General features: G+C 36.1%; 3 protein-coding genes across 5 annotated transcripts; 1 reads left to right on the forward strand and 2 right to left on the reverse strand.

The window, feature by feature from the left end:
• Positions 1-865: 865 nt before the first annotated feature.
• Positions 866-3,177, forward strand: LOC110803144 (uncharacterized). Of its 2 annotated transcripts, none has more exons than XM_022008625.2 (2): positions 866-1,017; positions 1,884-3,177. In XM_022008625.2, exon 2 carries the CDS (start codon positions 1,918-1,920, stop codon positions 2,743-2,745), a length of 828 nt encoding a protein of 275 aa, XP_021864317.1. In that variant the 5' UTR covers positions 866-1,017; positions 1,884-1,917; the 3' UTR covers positions 2,746-3,177. The 2 variants fall into 2 exon arrangements, with proteins under 2 accessions (XP_021864317.1, XP_021864318.1); XM_022008626.2 differs by having other exon boundaries at positions 888-1,017; positions 1,873-3,177.
• Positions 3,178-3,238: 61 nt separating this feature from the next.
• LOC110803143 (pentatricopeptide repeat-containing protein At3g50420) lies at positions 3,239-6,310 on the reverse strand. The gene has a single exon (XM_022008624.2). The coding sequence runs from the start codon at positions 5,955-5,957 to the stop codon at positions 3,858-3,860; it is 2,100 nt and encodes a 699-aa protein (XP_021864316.1). The 5' UTR covers positions 5,958-6,310; the 3' UTR covers positions 3,239-3,857.
• A 1,906-nt stretch (positions 6,311-8,216) lies between these two features.
• LOC110803117 (uncharacterized) lies at positions 8,217-18,890 on the reverse strand. 2 transcript variants are annotated; one of them, XM_022008588.2, is made up of 10 exons: positions 18,517-18,890; positions 17,655-17,785; positions 14,903-15,068; positions 13,058-13,174; positions 12,674-12,821; positions 11,362-11,451; positions 9,240-9,294; positions 9,017-9,139; positions 8,715-8,771; positions 8,217-8,574 (listed from the first exon to the last, which is right to left on the reverse strand). In XM_022008588.2, the coding sequence occupies exons 3-10, from the start codon at positions 15,058-15,060 to the stop codon at positions 8,369-8,371; spliced, it is 954 nt and encodes a 317-aa protein (XP_021864280.1). In that variant the 5' UTR covers positions 15,061-15,068; positions 17,655-17,785; positions 18,517-18,890; the 3' UTR covers positions 8,217-8,368. The 2 variants fall into 2 exon arrangements, with proteins under 2 accessions (XP_021864280.1, XP_021864279.1); XM_022008587.2 differs by lacking the exon at positions 17,655-17,785.
• Between the last annotated feature and the right edge of the window lie 794 nt (positions 18,891-19,684).

Raw genomic sequence — 19,684 nt, forward strand, 5'->3', positions numbered from 1 at the left:
GGAAGAGGGAAGCTCGAAACACGAAACCCGACACTTAACACTACACTATAGAAGATTAAGCCAAACGTATCAATCTGTACAATAATCCAAGAAAATACACAAAAGACTAAACAAAAACTAACTTAAAACTAAGCACATACTCCAATACGAAAATTACAATATAAACCGATAATAAAATAAGTAAAAACGGTAGGCTAAACTATGTTATTGGGAAACGAATATCGATAACGAATAGTATGTGTTTAAGTGTCTAACACGACTATTTAAAAAAAAATTGCATGATTTTGGTCTAAAATAAGTGTCCAAGTGATCCATATTTGAGTTGAGATGAAGAGGCGAGGTAACAAAGAGGATAAATGCACCAAGACTAGGAACAACCCAATTCTTGAGAATTACTCCCTCCGTCTCTTTTTGTTCTTTATGTTTTCTTTTTTTGGTGTCCTAAAATGTTCTTTTCCTTTTATATTATCACATAAATGCTTTTATATTCTATCAAAATTTGTGTCTAATTATTGTTTTACCCAATTAAATAGTTGGGTCATTTAATCTCTCACATTTTTCCATTGGTTCATTAAAATTTTCTCATTTTTCCAATATCAAAATTTTGATAAAAGTGAAAATATTTTAAATAAACGTAATTTTTCTTGTTTAAATTAAAAAAAATAGAGAAGCTTAATGCACATGAATTAGTCGTTAAAATGCATGTAAAATACTAAACGTAAAGAAAAAAAAGAGACGGAGAGAGTATGATTTATGAAATTATGAATGATGATTTATTATTAACATTTCCACTTTGAGCATTTTCCAAAAACAAACCATTTTGGGTTAATTTCAAAATAAAAAAATAAAAAAAATCGAAAACCATGAAAAATATTGTTAAAAGAACGATCGAGTAACAAGAGGGAGAAACAAAACTAAAGAAAAGGCTTAAATTAGGTTTTGATACCTCTGCAATCAGCACTTCTCCTTCATCGAACAAGACTTGCGTACCGCTTAAACCACTCTCTTCAGACTCCAGTAAGTATCCCTCTTCACCCCTTTTCAATCTCTCATTTATTCTTCATTTATTTTTAGTTCTCGTATTTTCAAATAACGATAATTTCAATTATCTGTTGAAAACGGTGCGAATTCCTATTCTTTCAATCGAATTAATGTTGATTGAAATCATCTTATACAAATTATTCGATTGAACTGGAACTTTTTTAAGAAAAGAGAATTAGTTATTCGATGGTTATCCATTCATATCATGATTTTCAGTGATGCTGGATTATTGGGGTTGATGGGAATCCATGGAATCAAATTGTTGAAGTTATTAATTATGTTTAGCTATATGGTTGGGAGGAAAAGTTTGATTCTTTTAGCAATAATACCCCATGATTAGCAGACATTTTACTAATTAATGATCATCATCTTCCTCATTAGTATTACCAAATGTTCTATGAGGTGCTTTATCTGAGTTTATGTTTTGAGTGGGCTTTCAAATAGGCATCCTTTCAATGGATTAGTATTTCAGTCTTAGGTTTAGTTTTCGTTGCCGCCTTTTTTATTATCGTGTAGTTTTTATGACGAAGTATCTGATTGTAAAGAAAACAACAGTTGGGTGTAAGAATTGTAGGCTTGTAGTAGCATCTTTTCATCTGGGTTAGAAGAATTAAGAAGAAATGTTTACCAACTGCCAACTGCCTTATCTATTGGTCTTGGGATTATGTATATGCATTTGGCGATTTGATTGCAATTGAAGGTAATTCAATAATGCATGATGTGTTGCTTTGGATTTGATACCTTTGTTGTCACTAAAAACTTTTTGAGACTGCTGCTAGTGTAATATGATGGTTCTTGAATGTATGAACTCTGAAGCTATCTGAAACAAAGTTATACTGCAGGAAATTTTTATTTTCTGTCTTTCTGCCATTACATATGGGAGGGCACAAACAACCCAGGAAGCAGAAGAACCACCGTCCCCAACGTGGTCAACCAAGCTCCAGCTATGACCCTTCTGTGGAGGGTAGGTCTCTCCCATCCGAAGCTGAGTTAAATGAAGAGAGCGAACCTAGTCCTGCAATCCAGCTTGCTATGTGGGATTTTGGACAATGTGATGCAAAAAGGTGTACAGGACGCAAACTAGCTAGATTTAATTTGTTAAAAGAATTGCGTGTGAATGCTGGGTTTGGGGGCATCGTTTTGAGCCCTGTTGGGACTCACTGTGTATCAAGAGAAGACTATCCTTTAATCAAGCAGAGAGGATTGGCTGTGGTGGACTGCTCATGGCACCGGTTGACTGACGTGCCGTTTGCAAAACTCCGTTGTACAGCTCCTCGGCTATTACCATGGTTGGTAGCAGCAAATCCAGTGAATTATGGCAGGCCATGTGAGCTATCTTGTGTAGAAGCGTTAGCTGCTGCATTGTTTATCTGTGGTGAAGAGGAAACAGCGCAGTTGTTGCTTGGGAAGTTCAAGTGGGGGCATGCATTCTTGTCACTCAACAAAGAGCTCCTTAAAGCTTATTCTGATTGCAAAGATAGTACTGAGATTATTTCAGCTCAGAATGCTTGGATATCCAAACAACAAAGCCTACAGGGCTCCAGTGCCCTGCAAGATAAAGAAGATAAAGATGGAGCATTTAGTGATGAAGAGGCCAATTCTGACGATTCTGATGATGGGCTTCCGCCACTACAAAGGAATTTAAATCATCTCAAGTTAGAGGAGAGTGAAGAGGAAAGTGAATCAGAGGAGGGTGAAGAGTAAAGGTAGATTGAGAAACCACAATTTTGCTCTGTTAATCAAGGTTAGGTGATTAGCCATAAATGAAACTTGTCTAGAATGTGCTGCCGCTCTAGTATACAGGAAAATGGAGCTCAATATGAGAATTGTCAGAGAGAAATTTGCAGGCAATATGATATCTACTTATCTAGTGATCTTGCTGCACAAGGTTTTACTAATAGTTGTACGGAGTACAAGTTTGTAAGTTTGGTTTAGGATCAAAATGTATGTACTGTGATGGCATCGAGCTTCTTTTTGTTTTGTTGGTGTGGAATCGAATAGGCTTGTAGGCTCAACTTTATTATAGGAAATGGAAATGAGAATGGTTGACATTATCTAATTATCTTGTACTTGGGTTTCCAAGATTTGAGAGTTTTACCTCCAGAAAGTGGCTATAAAGTAGTGGTTAGCCTTTAATAGTCACGCCTATTGTAACAAGAACAACTGTTTGATCGTCAGTCACTTGTATGCAGCAAAAATTGAATTCTATTGTGTATTTAACAAATCAATAAGGACCAGATTTTTGCAGAATTCACTCTGTACTTTCCATGTCTTAGAGAATGAAAAACAGGGGACTGGGGGGTTCTACACTTCTACGTATTGAAATTATGAAAACAAAAGTCTGTCTGCATTAAGACTTTATACCAAAAGAATCAGAGATCAGCTGCAGGGACTGTTATTTCTTCTCAGATTCCAGATTTTCTGGAATAGGAGCAACTCTTAAATGTTAACTGGAAAACATGGCTCCATAAGCAGCTAATTGTACAGAATTTCTCATATTTCTCACTTCTCAGTGATGAGTTAGCATTCCTATGCCAGGATTTGAAGGTAAGACAGAATCACCAGATGCTGACGTACATAGAACAGAATCACCAGATGCTGACTCCGCTATACCAGATCAACAAAATTGTCTTAAGACTATCATATCCAGACTGTGTCCCACAATGAGTTCCAAGTAAGAACGCCGTTGATTAGCTGCATACTCTGGATTTAATTTCCGGTTTTGCCAAATCAAACTACTGTATCTGCAACACAGGTCCATTTAGCCCTCTGGCTCCTTGGATACCCGAAACTCAGCAATAATATGTCATTGTACATTATATGTCATTAATATCTTGCCGTAAAATCATATTTCCTTGTAGTATCTGCAGCTGAGCTTTTACTTCTTCAATCCTCAGGTGTGATTGATCACCAGATGAGAATACTTCCAAGCTTTTCACTGTTTCAACCCAGCTTAGTCCTGGATCCTTTTCCAACTTGAGTCCTCTTATCCTTTTCCTTACATCCATGACACCATCCCAACTCCCAACAGAAGCATATAGATTTGAAAGCAATGTATGAGTTGCATTATCTTGTTCATTAAGCTCTAACATTTTCCCCGCAGCATGAAGTCCCATGGACAAATTTTTGTTATAAACAGCTGAACTCAGCACACTTCTCCATAATACAAGATGGTTCTTACTAAATTCTGACTCATGAATGATTTCCACCGCCTCTTCTAGCAGCCCTGCTCGACTGAGCAAACTTACCATGCACGCATAGTGCTTAAGCCCCGGGTAAACTCCCTTTTCCTTCATGTAACTCCACAATTGTTTGCCCCTCTCAATTAAACCACAGTGGCTGCAAGCAGAAAGTAGTGAAATAAATGTTACTTGATCTGGTACCAAAGAATGATCTAGAATCTTCTCAAACAGTCTTATTGCTTCCTCAGCCTTTCCATGGTGACTGAAGCCACCAATCATCGAGTTCCAACACTTCAAGTCAGGGTATTTGACCTCAGAAAATATCAATTTGGCAGCTTGAAGGTCACCATTCTTGGCATATGAATTAATTAGACTTGCACATACTGCCATCTCAGAATCACACCCAGATTTTATAGCCAGAGAATGAAGCATTTCACCTTGATGCAAAGTCGCAAGATCAGCACATGCACTCAAAGCACTACTTAGAGCAAAGTCATCAATTTTATGACCTTGTTTCCACATATCATAAAAGAATCTGATTGCATTCTCACAATCTTCTACTTTAGAGTAGCCAGATATCATTTCAGTCCACAGAATCACATCTTTTTTTGAGATTGTTCTGAAAACTCCTTCAGCAGATTCGATTTTTCCATGTCCAAAATACATGGAAATCAGTGGACTTCCAACAAATACACTCTTATCTAATCCACATACAATCACCTTTGCATGGAGGGGTTCCCCATAGTGTGAAGCTGGACACTCTTGAATGGCAGAGATCAAAGCTGCAAAAGTATATTCATCTGGTTTTTGAGCAGCACAATGTTGCAGTTGAACAAACAGTTCCATAGCTTTCTCGCCTTCCCCTTTCTCTGAATATCCTGCCATCATCGAGTTCCATGACACAAGATCCGGATTCTGAATTCCTTCAAATACATGCAATGCAGATTGAGTATCACCACAGCTAGAGTACATGTCAACCAATGCATTCTGCAAAGGCAAATCTAGGAACACTCCAGTCAAAATAACTTGTCCATGAGCAAGTTGACCAAAAGAATTATCGCTCAATCTAGCACAAGCATTCAGTACCATTGAAAATGTAAACTCTGTTGGGATTGCTCCACTCCTCAGCATTTTTCTGAATAGACATAGGCCTTCTGCCATCCTATTATTTTTTACATACCCTGATATAATACAATTCCAGGAATATTCATCTTTTACTACTACATTTTCAAACACTCGATTCACAGAATTCAGATCCCCAAAATTAGAAAAGAGACAAATAAGAGCAGTCTGAACCTGAACATCAAACAACTGACCAAACTTGATAATTAGGCAATGAAGAGCTAATCCATGGTACCGGTTTCGAGCAACAGAAGCCGACTGCAACAGACTAATAAAAGTTGCCCCATTTGGTGTAAAATACTGATACCTCATCTGGGAAAACAATCCAAACGCATAAGACCCTGAATCAGGAAACCGGGCAAAGGCCGAAATGATGGAATTATAAGAAATGAAGTTTCTTTGAGGCATTTTGTCAAACACCAGGTGGGCATGAAAGAGAGAACCACATTTGGCATACATGGAGAGGAGGTTGTTATGGAGGAATGGCTTGTGGTAAGTGAAAGCTGTAGAGGATGTTAAGATGAGGGCATGAAGCTTCTGGGCTCTCCTAAGTGAAGTTATAGTGCTGCATTTTTGTAGGAGAGAGATTGCAAAAGAAGAAGCTTCGTTCATTTGTGGGTTTACAAATTCAGGAGCAAGTTTTCAATGCTTCTAATTTTGAAGGAAAACGAAACTGTTTTTTACCCGCCAAAAGTCGTTACAACAAATGACTACAAGTCTACAAGAAGTTTGATAGTATTGTCATGTTTATTACGCATACCGTTATACCACCGAGCAATGCTTTGAACTACTGCAAATGATTCCACCTTCTAACTACGGAGTAAAAAGTTATGGGTTTAATGCACTAAGGGCTCGTTTGGTATGAGGGATAAAGGGTGGGGATAAGGATATTTTATCCCTTTATACTCTTATCCCTTGTTTGTTTACAAGGAATTCTAATTTATTTGGGGATAGGGATAGGGACTAACAGAGCCTTTATCCCCATCATTCTGTACTAGGGTAGGAGGAGGTATAGAATGAAGGATTTCTCCTTATATGTTAAAAGACTATTTTATCCTTCATTAAAAGGCTAATATGTAAAGAAAGGATGTTAATATGATTTTAGCCTACCCTTTTAAAAGGGGTAATGTAGTAAATTTATTATTTAATCTCTATACTTATCCTCTACCATGCCAAACAAGAGATAGGGATAAATTAATGAATTCCCTATCCCTATCCCAATTTATATCCTTATCCCTATCCTCTTCTCATACCAAACGAGCCGTAGGGGTACTAGTAGGGTTCCCTTACCATTCCCCCAACTTTTAAAGTGTCTATCCTGCTAATCTGAGCAGGTTGACTTGTGCAGGATTTCGATCCGATAAGGCGTTTCATTTTACCTTCAAAATAAATAAATTATTACGCATACTGAGAATTCATATGAATTTGTAATGTTACAGAGTACTCCGTATTAACTATTATCGATTTATCCGTCAATATATCATACCCTTATACTACCTCCGTTTCAAAAAGATCTTTGCACTTACTATTTGCACGGACTCCGGTGCAATGTTTGACCGTTAATAAATCCAATTTCGTATGACAAAAAATTGTAAAAAGTTGATATTTATAAAATATATTTCGAGATGAATCTAACAAGATATCTCATGATAATTTTTAGTAGATATAATAGTGAGAATTTATAGTCAAAGTTTTGATGTTTGGAAACATTTTTCAAAGCGTAAAGATCCTTTTGAAACGGAGGTAGTATCTCGTAAAAACAACTCAGCAGCAGACATTATCATTAGAGACAACAATGGTCAAGTTCTTTCGGCGGCAAATTTCAACCTAGGTTCTACTTAGATCTACATGACAGAAGCAATGACTCTTCACATAGGCCTCCTAAAAGCCACCAAACTTAACATCCTCAATTGAAAGCTACAATCTCCTAGTCATCATCACTGTCAAGGGTATTTGGAAGACCCCTTGGAAACTCCAAAATATCATCAATGACATCAAAGTACTAATGATAAATTCAGCAATATCACTATTAAGCACATTAATAGAGAAACAAGCTGAGCGGCAGATTGGGCAGCAAATGTAGGTCACTTAGTAGCAGATTCGATGTATATTCAACATGATAGTAGTTAGGTCCCCAGTAAAATTGTTCAGCCTGATTTATCAGGAGTCTACCTCGAGCGCAGGGGCTCCTAATTTTGTACCTTTTCCCTTACCTTTAAAAATAAAATAAAATACCATATCCTTCAACGACCTCATTTCTTATTAACAAATTCTCTATTTAATCTCATTCTTCCTCTAAAATATAGTAACGTGAGATCTTATTAGATCCGTCCTAATGTGTATTTTTTAAATATCAACTTTTTATAATTTTTGCTTAAAAAGAATTAAAGATATTATAATCAAAGTTATGTATTAGCATGCATTTAATTGACCAACAATACAAGTAAAAACGAACAGATAAAGTATTAGAATAGACCTCTGGACAAAAAAGTATTCATGAGTAGTTTTTCGGATATGCTAAAATGACGAGGAAAGGATGGAAAAGACCCAACTACTACGAGTTTATCATAGATTTTCGTGTTCTCTAATTCAGGTCATATTGTTGGTTATTTAGGGTAAGAATTTAGAAGAGTGACAAATAACTCTGGACAGGAACGTAATCATCTCATCTGAAAAATTGGTCATTTCCTGTATGAGGAGAGTATTGATTGTAGTTAAGGAGGACGACAACCAATTATGCATAGAAGATGTAAACCAATCTACCATTTTGCATTTTATGCAAATCCAACAAGCCAAAAACTCGCCATGGATATGGCAGATTCAATTACCAGAAAGGCAGAAACAAAAACTTGAAGTCTAAACAAACACCAGTTCATTTCAAATCTCTTATTGCCGATTAAACAAAAACCGATTTCACAACAGAATTTATAATTACATAATACACCAAGTTCACACCGATTCTACACAAACCTAGTAAGTACTATCTCGGTCCCAAATTAAGCGTCCACTTTTGAAATAGTGAGTCAGAGTTTCAGATTCTGTAATGAGTCGCAAAGTCCAGAGTCAACATTTTGACCCAGAGTATTACTTTCTGTACGAACTCTACTGAATGGTACTGGGTTTCTTTTAGGCCATGACTCTATTTTCTGAAAATATTTAACTGGGACAACACCATCAAACCCTTCTGTCAGTATTACCCCATTTTCAGATTTGTATAGCTTCATCCCATCTGCCAAGGTAACAAGACATAGTAAAAAGTAATCCATTAGATACGATATGGGTCTAGGTTGACAATAAAAACTACTTACGATCTGCTACAAGTAACATCCATCAATAAATAAATAAAATAACAGACACCTGGAAGTTTACCTTCCATAGCTTTCTTGGTGTTTAGGAAGATAATCAAGTTAACATCACGCCTCATACCTGGAAAGACGGTAAAAATTACTTCATTGTAAAATCATGAAAAGTGATACTAGGAATTTTGCAACTTCGTTTTATTTTAAAAACATTTCTCATGTACAATATACAGGGATATAAAAGTGTGATGAGAGGGAGCTGGGAAATAGATCAATAAAAGGCGACAGGCAGACGATTGCAAATGATATTGATAAAAAAGGAAGTACTTGTACATAAAACAACTGTTCAGAAAAAAAGCTCATTGTACATACCACTTTTTACTTCTCCATCTGATGGTAAGCCACATGCAAAGTGAATGTGCACCCTGCTCATTCGCTTCAGACCAGATGCAAGAATAGATTCAAGAAGCCTCTTATATGTGCCATGAACACAAACTGCATATGAAGGAAATTCCATAAGAGTTTCCGCTCTGTACAGAGTAATTTACCAGCAAGCAATACGGAGATATGAGTAATTAAGCATTATGTTGTGTACCAGGGATTTCATCAGCAGAAAGGATTGGCTTCAGTAAACTCTCGGTCTCTACAGACTGAAGAGCCAAAGAGAGATATAATCAGAAGTTGCCAAAAAGAATTCAACAACATTTATTGTTTCTGAAAAGTAGATAATAAGACAACGGCAATGTGTTGATGCCTCCAATGACTCCTCCCCAAAACCGTTTCACATGGAAAGTCATGCCCATACTGGCATACTGCTGTGGCCTATGTTGCTCAGACTCTTATTGGGGTGTCGTGTCCGACAAGGGATCGGAGATCCGCCACTCTAGATGTAATAAATTTCATACAAGGCCACTATATATTTCATATTTGGGTGTCATGTCGTGTCCAAGTGTAGGAGGATCCGACACAGCATCGAAGTAACATAGAATGTGGCCAATGCCATGTGGTGGAAATGCTTCAAACGTGTTTGGATGATAATACATGAAACATCTAAACTTTAAAGGTGTAGTTTACCTCGTTATACAAGGTGCACAACTAACTTCGCCTACACAGATTTCAACTGTTCAAGAAAAGGGAAGGCAGCCCTTTAACCCAATAACCCCCCCCCCCCCTCCCGCCGCCCCCACTTTTCCAGTTTCTCCCAAACCTCAAACCTAATTCTCCAACCTCACTCCAACCGCCAGTTCACTTTCCCCGTGAAATTTTCCCTATTGTCTGCTGACCTAGCGTCACTGTAAAATGTAAATAAAAGCAACCACCAAAACAGATTTGGCCGTCACTGTAAAATTGACTAATGATGGCATTTTCACCATCACAGTAACTGGCAAAGGAAAAAAGAACAGACCAAAAAAAATAATCAGTCAACTTAACATCAGAATGGTGGACTATAAGTGGTTGAATTTGACCACCAAGACTCCCGGTAACGAGCCTTCATGGTCAATTTTATCACCAAAACAGCTTCTCTGCAACTGAATTAGTGAGATGGGGGGATATGTAGGCGACTTGTGAACTACGAAGAGCATCAACTCCAAACAACGAGAAGAGGATAGAGGTTGTTCGGGGAGGGGACGGTGGAGGAGGGAAAAGTAGGAGTGAGTTGGTCAGCAGATGGAGATTGATAGGGGTGAGGGGCAGTGGAGAGGAAGCAAGATTTTATTTTCCTTTGACAGGAAAGAAAGAAAAGGTTGACGGCAAGATAAAGACAAAATTGCCGGTGGTGGGTTCAAGAGAAGGAATCCATGCATGGCTCGCTGGGATAGAAAGGAGGTTTTATTCCCGAATTATACCAAATAAAAAAGAACTAAAAGGACATGGAATATGATTTCCCAATCTATCGTATAGGGTAATTAAGAAGTTTCCTTTCAGTTTCTTTTCCCTTCTTTCCATTTTTCTCCTATTTGAACCTAACAACCCCATATACACTCTCTATTTTTTAAAGGATAAGTAGCACGCACCACAATAGGGAAAATTGAATCCAAACTACAAATATAGAAGTTAACTGTTCGGGTTCGAATAGGGCAGTTATTAATCTCGTACAAAAGTTATAATTTTGTATTTATGTGTGACAAAAACATGGGAGCTAAGTATGTTACTTCCTTCCTTTTGTTGGGAAAATTCCCATGGGATTTCTACTTCTGCTAATTACCAACTCACATCAAACCACACGATAATGAAAGGTTCGACATCCAAGAAACTTCTATTTCTCAGAAGTGAGCCCTTTCAACCATTGTTTGATACTTTGATGGCAGCGGGTACCAGATAGGTAAGATGAAACTGGAAATCCTTAATTTCACAAAAATAAAATGCACTTTTGGTTTCTAACAAGCATGTATTATGTCCCTTTAGCAAGCATTAGTTAAAAGAGTATGAATCAATGCTGGGTTATGGTTTAAAACAAATAAAGTGAAGAAGATTGACTTCAGTATGTAACTCCATTTACATTTTCCTTTTGTTTCATGAAAGATTTTCTTCTCCACCTACATTGTATATCTCCTCTTTCGGATCCTAAAGTCCTCCATTACTTCCAAGAGGAGTCAAGTCTATGAAAATAAGCTTCTGCTGCACTTAGAATGGAATCCAAGTATCCAACAATCCAGGTCTTCTCCATTAGCCCAGATTATTGACAAAATCAGGATAAGGAACAAGAGATACCTCACCTTTACACTATGGCCTTGGTTTGCACGTATCCAAAGTTCTTCATCCTCTTCCAAAAGGCTAAGCCTTTGCTTATTGTCTATCCTTACAGCCTGAAAAAATGTGCAGATCGCTGTCAAAGTATTCTGAGAACAAAAGCACTAGATGAATAATTGTCAATTGCCAAAAAAAATCTGAGGTATAAACTTATGGTATATTTTTTTTTTAAAGCCTTACATTTATTTCTATGTTCTTATGCGGCCAAGAAAAGGAAACTTATGGTTTACTTTAGTATGCTTAAGTTCTAAAAGAAAACTTGTTCAAATACTTTGTAACTTGTTAGAGCATGTACATAGGAGCTCTTGAAGTGGCTTTCCAAGTAGCTCTCCAACTAGAATTATCTCTTGGCCAACATTGGGGATCTTGAGAGGCTCTGGAGTAGCTCTTCATGGAAAGCTACTTCAAAAGGTAGCTCTTGGCCAAGACACCTCCAAGAATTGATTCTTGTTGACAAGTGGAGAGTCACTGTGTTTGTGAAATACTATTAATTATGAGGTTGAATAAATTAACAGCATAATACGGGACCACCAAATAGTAAAAAAAGAGATTGGAGAACTCTTTTGAAGAAGCCACCAACTTTGGGTGCTTTTTAGGAAGGGTTTTTGAGAGTATCTTGTAGAGAGAGTGTGGGAGCTTGTTGGAGAGCTCTCACCAATATACATGCTTTTAGGTTTCAAATGAAAAACTTTCTAGTAAACAGTAATTCACTATTCATCAGATTTGGATAAAACATAGTCTTCAACAAGTCCAACATCGTATAATTATTACTTAATCTTTCTTTTAAAAAGAGAAAATAAATTAAGTTCAATACATTATACAAAGGCCTAATCATGATATGTGTAATAATTATCTTTTTGCATAGATATTATAAGTTCACTTCAGCTAGAAAATGTTCAGGTAATTAAAACCAAGTTATGATAATGAAAAATTGTTCCCATACGTTTTCAAGACCCTTCAGACATAGAGAGAATGATACAATTCATAGAAATGGTTATATGAGACTTATGGTCATAAATAAGGGATAGAATGGCACAAAAAATTAAGGGGAAAGTTGCAATGGCACCTATAAGAGACAAACTGGAGAATATGTCTGATAGTTGACTGTTGAGATGCTCAACGAAAAAGAGGGGGAACTGGCGACAATATGAGTTATACCTAAGGCTTAATGAATCTTGAAAACAAGGTGGGACTTAATCACAACATAAAAAGCATATCAACTTATCTTAATCAATTGGTTATCACCAACATGTTAGAGAAAAAAGTGATAAGACTTACTTCTCTGATTTCATCTACAGAATGTGAGCTTAGTGGAAAGTTTGACCTTGTTTTCATGTTCAGCTTCAATAAATTTCGAAGCTTGACATATCCATCACTACGCATATCCAAATTCAGCTCTGTTGCATTGTGTCTCAATATACGTACCCTAAGGAGTAGTGACATTAATTAATCATATTGACTAACTATAAAGTAAAACTTAAATACACAATATTGAAAATAACTGGTAGATATGCTTGATTATGTTCTCTAATGTAATATAAAAAAATTCAACAGCATGGTAACAACACTTGAGCCCTATTAAAAGGGTTAAATTATTAAAAAATAATTCTTCAGAAGAAAAAAGGGACAAAAAGGGGGGAAAAGAGGCCGTGCTATGCTTACAATAATCTACCAAGAGTATCAATTTTATCTGAAGTACCAAGAGCAGCATTACGACCACGCCCTCTTGATCCACAACGATTGCCTCCCATATCTCCATGCTCTTTTCCTCTATCTAAACTGCATATTACAAAAGACAGTAACTCAAATTCTGACACAAGCATTATTAGACATACAAAATGAATGTTTTGGAGAAGAAAAATAATGATCACTGATTCATTTTATTATTCAAATTTATCAATAAGACAATTGGTTTTGACTTACTGACAATATATTTGAGAATCCAATTGATTGTTTACACTCTAAACATATTTAGTCAACCATCCATATCAGCTTCAGGAGTTAAATGGTCCAAATTTCGTCCTCCTACACTTATTCATATCTTTTAAAAAATAACCTATGTAGTCTCTTATGATTCATGAGGGATGAGTCTTGTTTAAGGTTTTAGTGAGTTTTGTTAATGTTTAGTTGAGCTGCCGGTTAGAGTTTAGTACCTTTCCAGTGGAGTAAATTCAGGTTCCTAACTGTTCATGTTGAGGATGATAGTGCTAATGCATTAGTATGTTCCTTGGTGTCCTAAGTTTCAGCTAGTATAAATATATTGCCAAAGGTCAATAAAAAAAACTCAAATATTTGTGTGCGTAAAACTTATCAGCTCATCGCATATTAATATCTCTAAAAACCAAAACATGGTCTCATATTATTCTTTAAAATCCTTAAAACACCCGCTTTGTGTTCCTGATATAACAAAAACACCCCCGTGATAAACGAGAAAGGATCATGTTAAAGAGTGTTTAGGAATTAACTTTACATTTCATCACAGTTATGAATTGGATTTGGGCAAGCTCCTTTCATCACATCCCTTTGCATTCACCTATACGGCTATACCCTCATTTGCTGTCTTTTTCTCTAAGCATTGCTCTTTGCTCTTCTTTTACCAAAGGCAACACTCTCCCTTAAGTTTATATTCAAAGGACTAAGGAGCATTGTCCGAAAATTTGCAATAGATATGGCTTTTGAAGTATATCTGATAAAACTCGTCCTCGGTCCTCCTCACTGTAAACATCAGTAGTACTGAAAATCTGTTTTGTAAGTTATTTTTATCTGCAGCACATTCTTGCAGGTATCTTCAGAGTATAAAATAGAAAGGCCTGGAACAAAGAGACCAGAAATGGAACTTCTGAAGTACCATAAAGGGATTTCGCAGACAGTGAAGATCTGGCAGGGGCATGACCGCGTTCTGATCACTTATGGAGTTCTGGGAGGAAAGAATTTTAGTTGAAGAACTAATTAAGGAGATGAGTGTGAGTTTGATATTAGCCTTGGTGAAGGGAGAAAGATCAAAGAGATTGAGCTGTTGCAATTGCAAATTCGCCCTAGAAAGACAGTTACTCGCAAATGCAAGATATCTTTGAAGCCTAGGAACAGGCAAATGTATACGTATGTGTATGAGTATGCACATATGCTATTAGGTTATTATCATCTTCAGCACCTTAGCCACTCGTACTTAAAGAATCCCACTTTCCCATTCTTTCTCTCTATAACACGGCATTTCCCTCCAACACATAATCCACCTTAAAAACATTCCCTTTAGGGTCTTCAAAAGTTTCAATCATTACTTTCTTATTATCTATGCATGTTTGATATTTTCCATCATTGTGCAATCCTCAAAAGAATGCCACACCATAACTAACTCAAATAACCTCAATTACTCGAAAAAGTCATCCTTCATTACCAATTTACAATTCAACCAATAATCGTGAAATTTGAATTTTTGTTCTATTCAACCAATTTATCATTCAACTTTCAAACATATACATAGAGCCATAGAGGGAGAAAGAGACAAACCTAGGAGAAGGTCGAACGAGAGGCGAGAATGAAGAGCTGCTGCTTCCTATGCCTCTATACATTGTAAGGAGAGAGAATTGGCGAGGAGGGAGAAGACGAAGACTAGTAAAGTACTTGAGAGCCGATGATGTAATTGTTGCCGGTAATCTTCCCAACATTAATTTCCCTATAACAATTGAGTGTCACAGCGCACAGGTAAAGATCATACTCTATAGAACTCAAATCAATATGCAGTGATAACTCAACATTTAATACGTAAAATATACAAATTCCATAATAAAATCTCTGTATAATTGATTTTAATGCATAATATTGATCATCAAATCTAAAAATTAATAGTCTTTACAAACCTATTTAAAAAATCCAGCATAATCAATCAAGAACACAATCTAAATTAGGTTAAAATTAGCAAAAATCAATTTTTTTTTCCATTAACAAATTCTATGCTATTAAAACAACAATATAAAGTTAAAAACAAATTCAGAAGATGAATTTTGTTCCAACAATTTCAGCAATCAGCATACATCTAAAATTCAGAGGTATGAGGAGAGAGACAGGGAAAAACTGGGGGAGTAGTGTAGGTGTCGCCACTAAAGACGGTGCTACAGTTGACGCAGTGGGCGGAGATGGGCTGTCTGAGAGAGAGAAGGGAACACGACTGAATAGTGAATATGGATGAATACACGATGGTGGATTGGTCCTTGGTGAGTTATTCGTATGTTTCAGAGGGTGTTTGGTTGACTCAGGAGAAAGGGAAACAAGGAAAGGAGAAACATAGTACAGTAGAGAGAATATGGGAAGCTCAAAAAAGAAATATGGGGTATGGGAATGCGAGCATAGGCAACCAAACAGCCACTAAAGGAAACACGTATCTGTGTTCTCTTTCCCTTACTTCATTCCCTCCAACCAAACAGCCCCTAACACAATTTGATGGTCGTGTAACAAACTAACAATGCCCTCTAACAAAACAATTTGACATTCTTAAGGCAGCACCAAATAAGAATGTCAATTACCTAGAATGTACGGAGAAATTCCTAACAGTTTGTGGAACACCTGCTATAGTGTTATGTATACTCGCAAGTCGTAACCTAAACGGCCACATTTTTATTACATATTGATAAAAAATTATGGAGTGTGAAAAAGTAATACTTATTTACTTCTTCCGTCAATCTAAAATAATTGTTTGATTTATAATGCTACGCTATTCATCCAGTTTTCTTTAACTAAGTTTTGTGATTTCTACGTAAATAAATAGAAAAACATAATTATGGACTTCTTGGATCTTATGGACTTCGTCTTATTATACACTTTCATGATATGGAGTATCAAGTACTTTTTAAATATTTTATAGCACTTGTCAAGAATTACAAATACGCTCCAGTTTCTATGGCTTATTGATGGGAATAAAAAAGATTATTTCACAAAAGCAATTATTTCTATCATTGCCAATGTTACGGTCACACCTGATATTAATATAGGGGTTGTTTCTAGAAAAAAGACACATAGGCAAGAATTGTAGAAAAAGGAAGAGTGATAGAAGTGTGTTAAGGACATGAAATAACTTGTGTCGTTTATAGTCTGACACACTCAGCGCGCCCATTCATGTTCAAGTCAATACTACCAACCTATTTCTCCAGTAAGCAAAATGAGAATAAGGTTATTCATTGAAACATGGTAATTCAGAAGCTTAATCAATAGAAGTAAAATCAAACAAAATAGATAGATGGTCTGCTTCATTTCATCATGATTAAGGGAATTTTCATAAGAATCATCCTTAGCAGTTGTACTTGAGCATCACTAACAAGAAAGCATTTGTACGTACATCCCTAACAAGAAAGCATTAGTATTTACATCCCTAACAAGAAAGCATTAGTATGCAGCAACCAAGGAAACCACAAGTACACAACCGAAACAATGAATAATGCAGCGATCACGACAAAATCCAGACGAGCAACAACACAACAACAAGTCTTGTCAGTGTTAAGATAAAGCAAGTTAGTTTGTTTTACAAAGCCTCTGTAGTCTGGACAGATCAAATTACCCCAAAGATGATATGCTTATACTGTCGGCCCTGTACCTTCTATGACTACCACATTTCCAGCCAATTCCCACTTTAAAACCATTGCATACCTCGTCTGGCCTTTACCAGGCGTACTTACACATCAATCCACACCCTTACACTAATTTATAACGCAAGGTTATAAAATCTTTAGACAAAACTACCCGAATAAACGGGCATCAGCCGCATTACCATGCATTCTTAATTCTAGCTTTAGATGACCATGTTTGTACATCATATATAAGAAATTAGCACACAAATCAACTACATGATTGAGTATTCAAGAGAGAGAAAAATTGAAACTTTTAAAACAACCAAATCGTATACTTCCTATCACTTAATAAATCTGATTAAGTATGCAGCTATGCCCCTAGTTGTCAACTTGTACACTTGAATAGCATCAGTTACAGACTTACAGTCCTATCATCATTTCAATTTCAATTGTCCACCTACGAAGAGTATATGGTTTACTGTTTCCCAATAGTGTTAGAAATTAAACATATTCTCATTTTAGTGCTTTCCCAAAACTAATTCCATAATCTAGTGTCCACATAGGCTTGGAAACTACAAAGCTAATATTCTTTTAATCTAACATTAAAGTACCCTAACCACATTATAAATTAAAGCAAAAAAAAAAAAACTGATTCCTAATTCCTTCAATTCATCTAATGGCAGTACCAGGCAGTTGCTCACCCAACCATGGAAGTCTATCCAGAACATGACATAGCCCTAAAAGCTCTTCTACTCAGCAGAAAATTTGTAGTCTTGCATTGTTGTTCTTATCAGCGAGTATGTCAGTCACAACTATGGTTGTGCGGCTGTGCCTGTTGTACCGCAAACACCAAATTGGAGTAATAATTATAGAATTAAATTAAAGATATTTAGCAAGCTAAGTGTTCTAAAAAGAGGTCATATTGAGATGTTAACCAGACCCATTACCACATTCACACACAAGTAATTCATGTATAACACTAGGAATTTATCCTACTTAATTCATATATTTTTCAAAGGCACAACCAGTATACAACAACAACAAGTATACTTAATTCATGTATAACCCAACCCACTATGAATTTTGTGGAGTGTAACACTTTTTTTCCATAAAAAGAGAAATTAAAAAAGTAATTTATGTATTTAAAACTTAATTCGCGAATCAATTCGTTATAGTAACTTGATGTCTCAATTTGTTTTCTTCCAATAATCAGCTTCCCGGCCAATAATTTCAAGAATTAATTAGAAAAGTAGGGCATGATTTCAATAGCATGGCATAATCTAAATGGGTTCAAATTAATGAACAACCTTACTGGGAGAGTTCGCATAAATGCACAAATAATATATTAATATCAATCTCAATTATCTAATGTCACTGAAAACTGAAAACATAAGAGCAAATTAGCTAGTAGCAACCAACAGGATTACAATTTACAGGAAGGAAACAAGTAGAAACACGAATGCCAATTTAAATTCAATTTTAGAAGGAATTAAAATTGAGGAACCCTAACTATTTTCTGAATTTGTTCAAGTTTAATTTAAAAAGGAATTAAGATTTAAGTACCTGCAATTTGCCAATTTGCAATGTAGAGAGCTCCGCCCCTGGTCGAGACCGATGACCCTCCACGGCTCCACAACGGCGAGCAATCAGTGCGGAAGCGCCGGGTTCCTTCAATCGGCGACGACTCGTCGAGGGCCACGAGTCCACTACCTGCTCTGCTGACCGCTGCTCGTTTATTCGCGGTGGACTCCTTCACAAAACACTGCCGACAGTCGGGATTGGCGGTGGTGGGTCACTCCGACAAGGAGAGTCGACAACGGTTGCCGGCCTGCCGGTTGGTACTTGGTAGTTGGGGCTTGGGCGGCGGCGGACAGAACGGTAGAAGAGGGGTTTGCGTAATTGACTGAAAATGAAAATATCCCTGAAACAGCCTTGACTGAGAATTTTTTTCAATTAAATGACATTTTCGTAAATAATTGACGATTTTATTATGAAAATGTCATTTAAATGTGGATTAAAGACAATGATATGTTATTAAACGTGGGTCACGTGTACGATAATTGTTGTATTTTCATAATATATCAATAACAATATATTATACAGTCAACAGTTCATTATACGGAGTATACAATAAGCTTTTACTTATAAACAATCTACAACTATAATCAATCATTTACCAATAAACAATTTTGCATTTTAGTAATTCATCAACAATTATAAAATATATTAGACAAGTATTTCGTAGTTATAGAATATATACAAAAAAAATGTTGTACGCTTTGGAATAGAGTGTAGTTACGAAGAGAGGGTAACTTGTAGCTACAAGTCGAAGATATTTTTCACGATGTTAATTTTGTATCAATATATAGATGTAGATCGCCCAAAGTTCAAATTGATTGAGATTTTTTTATATAAATATCTCGCTATAAGTTAAAAGAAGTAAAAGAATCACAAAGAATTTTTTTTTAGGGATTATTTATTATCATAGAATAGTAATTGATTGATTTCATTTTGTTCTGATCTGAACAAACTTTTCTTTAAGTGTAGTCCAACTGAATATGAAGGACTGAAAAAATGCTTTAATTTGTGTAGGAATTTAAGAAGATAAGAAAAATTAAAAATATAAACAATGAATTTATTAGAAACAATTAAAAGAATCCATCCAAAAAAAACGATTCATAAAAAAAGAAAAAAAAAACAAATAAAATGTGCAAATGGAGGAGAAGCAAAA

Source organism: Spinacia oleracea, chromosome 2 (assembly GCF_020520425.1).
Source record: "Spinacia oleracea cultivar Varoflay chromosome 2, BTI_SOV_V1, whole genome shotgun sequence".
Taxonomy (NCBI): Eukaryota; Viridiplantae; Streptophyta; class Magnoliopsida; order Caryophyllales; family Amaranthaceae; genus Spinacia; species Spinacia oleracea.

Excerpts from the sequence above, each read along its gene's own strand:
- LOC110803117 (XM_022008587.2), bottom strand. The coding sequence starts at position 15,060 with ATGTTGGGAAGATTACCGGCAACAATTACATCATCGGCTCTCAAGTAC. Across the intron at positions 11,452-12,673 it reads CTGTAGATGAAATCAGAGAA|GCTGTAAGGATAGACAATAA; the intron begins GTAAGTCTTATC and ends ACATTTTTTCAG. Across the intron at positions 8,575-8,714 it reads CACCAAGAAAGCTATGGAAG|ATGGGATGAAGCTATACAAA; the intron begins GTAAACTTCCAG and ends TTACCTTGGCAG.
- LOC110803144 (XM_022008625.2), top strand. The coding sequence starts at position 1,918 with ATGGGAGGGCACAAACAACCCAGGAAGCAGAAGAACCACCGTCCCCAA.
- LOC110803143 (XM_022008624.2), bottom strand. The coding sequence starts at position 5,957 with ATGAACGAAGCTTCTTCTTTTGCAATCTCTCTCCTACAAAAATGCAGC.